The sequence below is a fragment of the Penaeus vannamei genome, chromosome 34, assembly GCF_042767895.1.
Source record: "Penaeus vannamei isolate JL-2024 chromosome 34, ASM4276789v1, whole genome shotgun sequence".
Classification (NCBI taxonomy): Eukaryota; Metazoa; Arthropoda; class Malacostraca; order Decapoda; family Penaeidae; genus Penaeus; species Penaeus vannamei.
The window spans coordinates 26,511,087-26,513,586 of record NC_091582.1 but is presented as its reverse complement, the minus strand read 5'-3'; the positions used below and the strand labels follow the sequence as shown (position 1 = coordinate 26,513,586).

At 36.0% G+C, this 2,500-nt stretch overlaps 1 protein-coding gene across 3 annotated transcripts in view; it reads left to right on the top strand.

Moving 5' to 3' along the window:
- Positions 1-2,500, top strand: part of LOC113816592 (uncharacterized) — a 15,092-nt gene that overhangs the window by 11,296 nt on the left and 1,296 nt on the right. For all 3 annotated transcript variants that reach the window (XM_070113795.1, XM_070113794.1, XM_070113793.1), the window contains exons 11-14: positions 1-140; positions 810-892; positions 985-1,198; positions 1,428-2,500. The exon at positions 1-140 is cut by the window's left edge and continues 22 nt beyond it; the exon at positions 1,428-2,500 is cut by the window's right edge and continues 1,296 nt beyond it. In XM_070113795.1, coding sequence (XP_069969896.1) covers positions 1-140; positions 810-892; positions 985-1,198; positions 1,428-2,090 — 1,100 coding nt within the window. In that variant the 3' untranslated portion in view covers positions 2,091-2,500. The remainder of the gene's footprint in view (positions 141-809; positions 893-984; positions 1,199-1,427) is intronic.

The window sequence follows — 2,500 nt, the reverse complement described above, 5'->3', positions numbered from 1 at the left end:
AACAGGCACAGCTCTTAAACCATCAGGTGGTCCATGTGACTAGTCCTAGTAATCGGCCAGCTTGGGCACAAAAGGGATGCTGCCCAGAATGCAAGAGATGGTTTACCGACAAGAAATCCATGAGACTACATATCAATGCTGTATGTGTATCCAAAATTTTGGATTTGATTGAACTGATTTCCTTTTATTTTTCATATATATATGTATTGTTTTGCATTGCTTGTATGGGCATATGTATAGGCAACTTAAAATGAAACATCCCAGGTAACAGAGGAAAAGTAAACTATGATGTTTCCAGTTAGAATAGTCTTCTCTTTGAATGGTAAAACAGAAGTAGATGGTATCAATTACATTACTGCAGGGATGTCAAACTCAGGGCCTGCAGGCCAAACTTGGCCTTTAGGATGGTCACAAGTGGCTTGCAGGATGACAAGAAGAATTATTAGCTTGGGAAATTATGATTGCTATAATGAAAAATAATTTCAGACATATTGTATTACCATTAGCATGATTATAAAAAAATTGATAATAAAAGAATAAATAAGATAAATTGCCTTTAGGTAAGTACTGTAAGTTTTAATCCTTTGTTGGCCCTCAAGCTGGTAACTGAAATGAAAAGTGGCCCGCAAGAGATTTTGTGTTTGACACTCCTGCCTTGCTTTGTTTATATTTATGGTTTATTAGCCTAGTGAAGTTTGATGATTGATTAAAAAATATATAAGCAATATTGCATAATTGTTAAAGCATAAATTATATCAATACCACTGAATTTTATGTGTTACTTTTCTGATATTTCTCTCATTTACCAGGTGCACATGAAAGTAAAGCCACATGCATGTCCCCACTGTTCATATAGATGTTCCAGAAAGTTTGACTTGAATGTCCACATGAGGTAAGAAGTTTTATATTTTACATGATACATGACCACAATTTGTATGACATGTAAATAGTATCAAGACATTTTTGGGGTTTATTTCTTGACAGGCAACACACTGGAGAACGCCCACACAAATGTGAGCTGTGTGGTTGGCAGTGCAGAGACCATAATGCCATGAGAAGACATAAAGTTATCCACCTGCACATGAAGCCACTTAAATGCCCCCATGCTTTCTGTCAGTTTGAGAGTAGACATTCCACTTACTTTAAGAGACATGTATCCAAGAAGCATCCAAAAGCTGAGGCAATCTATAAGTGTCAGGTAAGTAGGTGTGTGGAAGGGATTGGCTATGGAAAGGATATGGAGGATAGAAAATGTAGACAATTTGTTGTGTTTTTGAAGAAATTCTTGTTCTATATGTATATATTTATAGCTTAAAGTCCAAACATAAATGAAATGTTTGGTGTGAAAGAGAAATAAGGTAAAGGAAATGAATATATTGAGGAATAAATCTGGTACTTCTGATAAACACTTCCTTTTTCCTTTTCAGATTTGTCTTATGGAAACTCCAAACTTGACTGAGTATATTGCCCATTCTTCAAATCATGAAAAACAGTTAGTTAAAGAGGCTTTCAAGATGAGGAATGATGCCCCTGAAACAAAGAAAGAAAATGAAAAGAGCCATGCAGAAAAAACAGCTATTGATTCAAATAAATCAGTAAAGGTTAAGATGGAGGCATCCAGAGAAGCACCAGTGAATTCAACGAGTCACGAAATTGGTCCAGAGACAATTATGTTTGAAACTGTTACTACTGCTAATGATGACCAAAATACTCAGGTCATCACCATTAAGCTAGAGGACATGGAGGAAACACGAACCCATGATCAGGAAATGGGCTTGCTAAGTTCCCAGAACAGACTTGAAAGTTATCACAAGGGGAATGAAGGTTGTAAGTCAGGAGACTGCACCATGGAAGAGGAAGGTACTATATTAAACCCCGGTGCTTCAGAAAGGACAGTTTTGGGTATTGTTGACAGCAGCAATTCAGAAGCAACAGTATTGAGCGTCAGTGGAGACCAGACACTGATGAGCCTTCCTCAAGTCGTGCTATCGGAAGATGGCCATCAGTATATCATTGGAATCACTCCAGATAGCATTAATGCTAATGAGACAAGTATTTTTGCCTTACAGCAAACTGAAGAGCAGCAATAAAGTGAATGACAAGTTCAACTGTGATAATGTGATGTCCATATGTTGTTATTGTTGTTGGATTAAGAAATGGCAGCTTGTAACATGAGAATCTTATTTTTCTAGGTACTTTTTGTGTTTAGAATTTGGTAACCATAGTCTGCCATACCATAATGATATCGTCATTGTTATTGTTCAATTGACATTTTGATAAGCAGTTACATGCATTACTTACTATGTTATTACTAAATCTACTTTATTAGTCAGTCATAATGCTTTTTTGGGGATCATAAAATTTTGTCAGTCAGAACTTTGCTTGATGCTTTAAATTAAAAAGATATGGAACATTCACTTCCCAAAATGAAAGTGAAATAGTATTCTAGATTTTCCTACAACGTTCACTAGATGTTCCATTTCAATTTATTCCTCCTCAG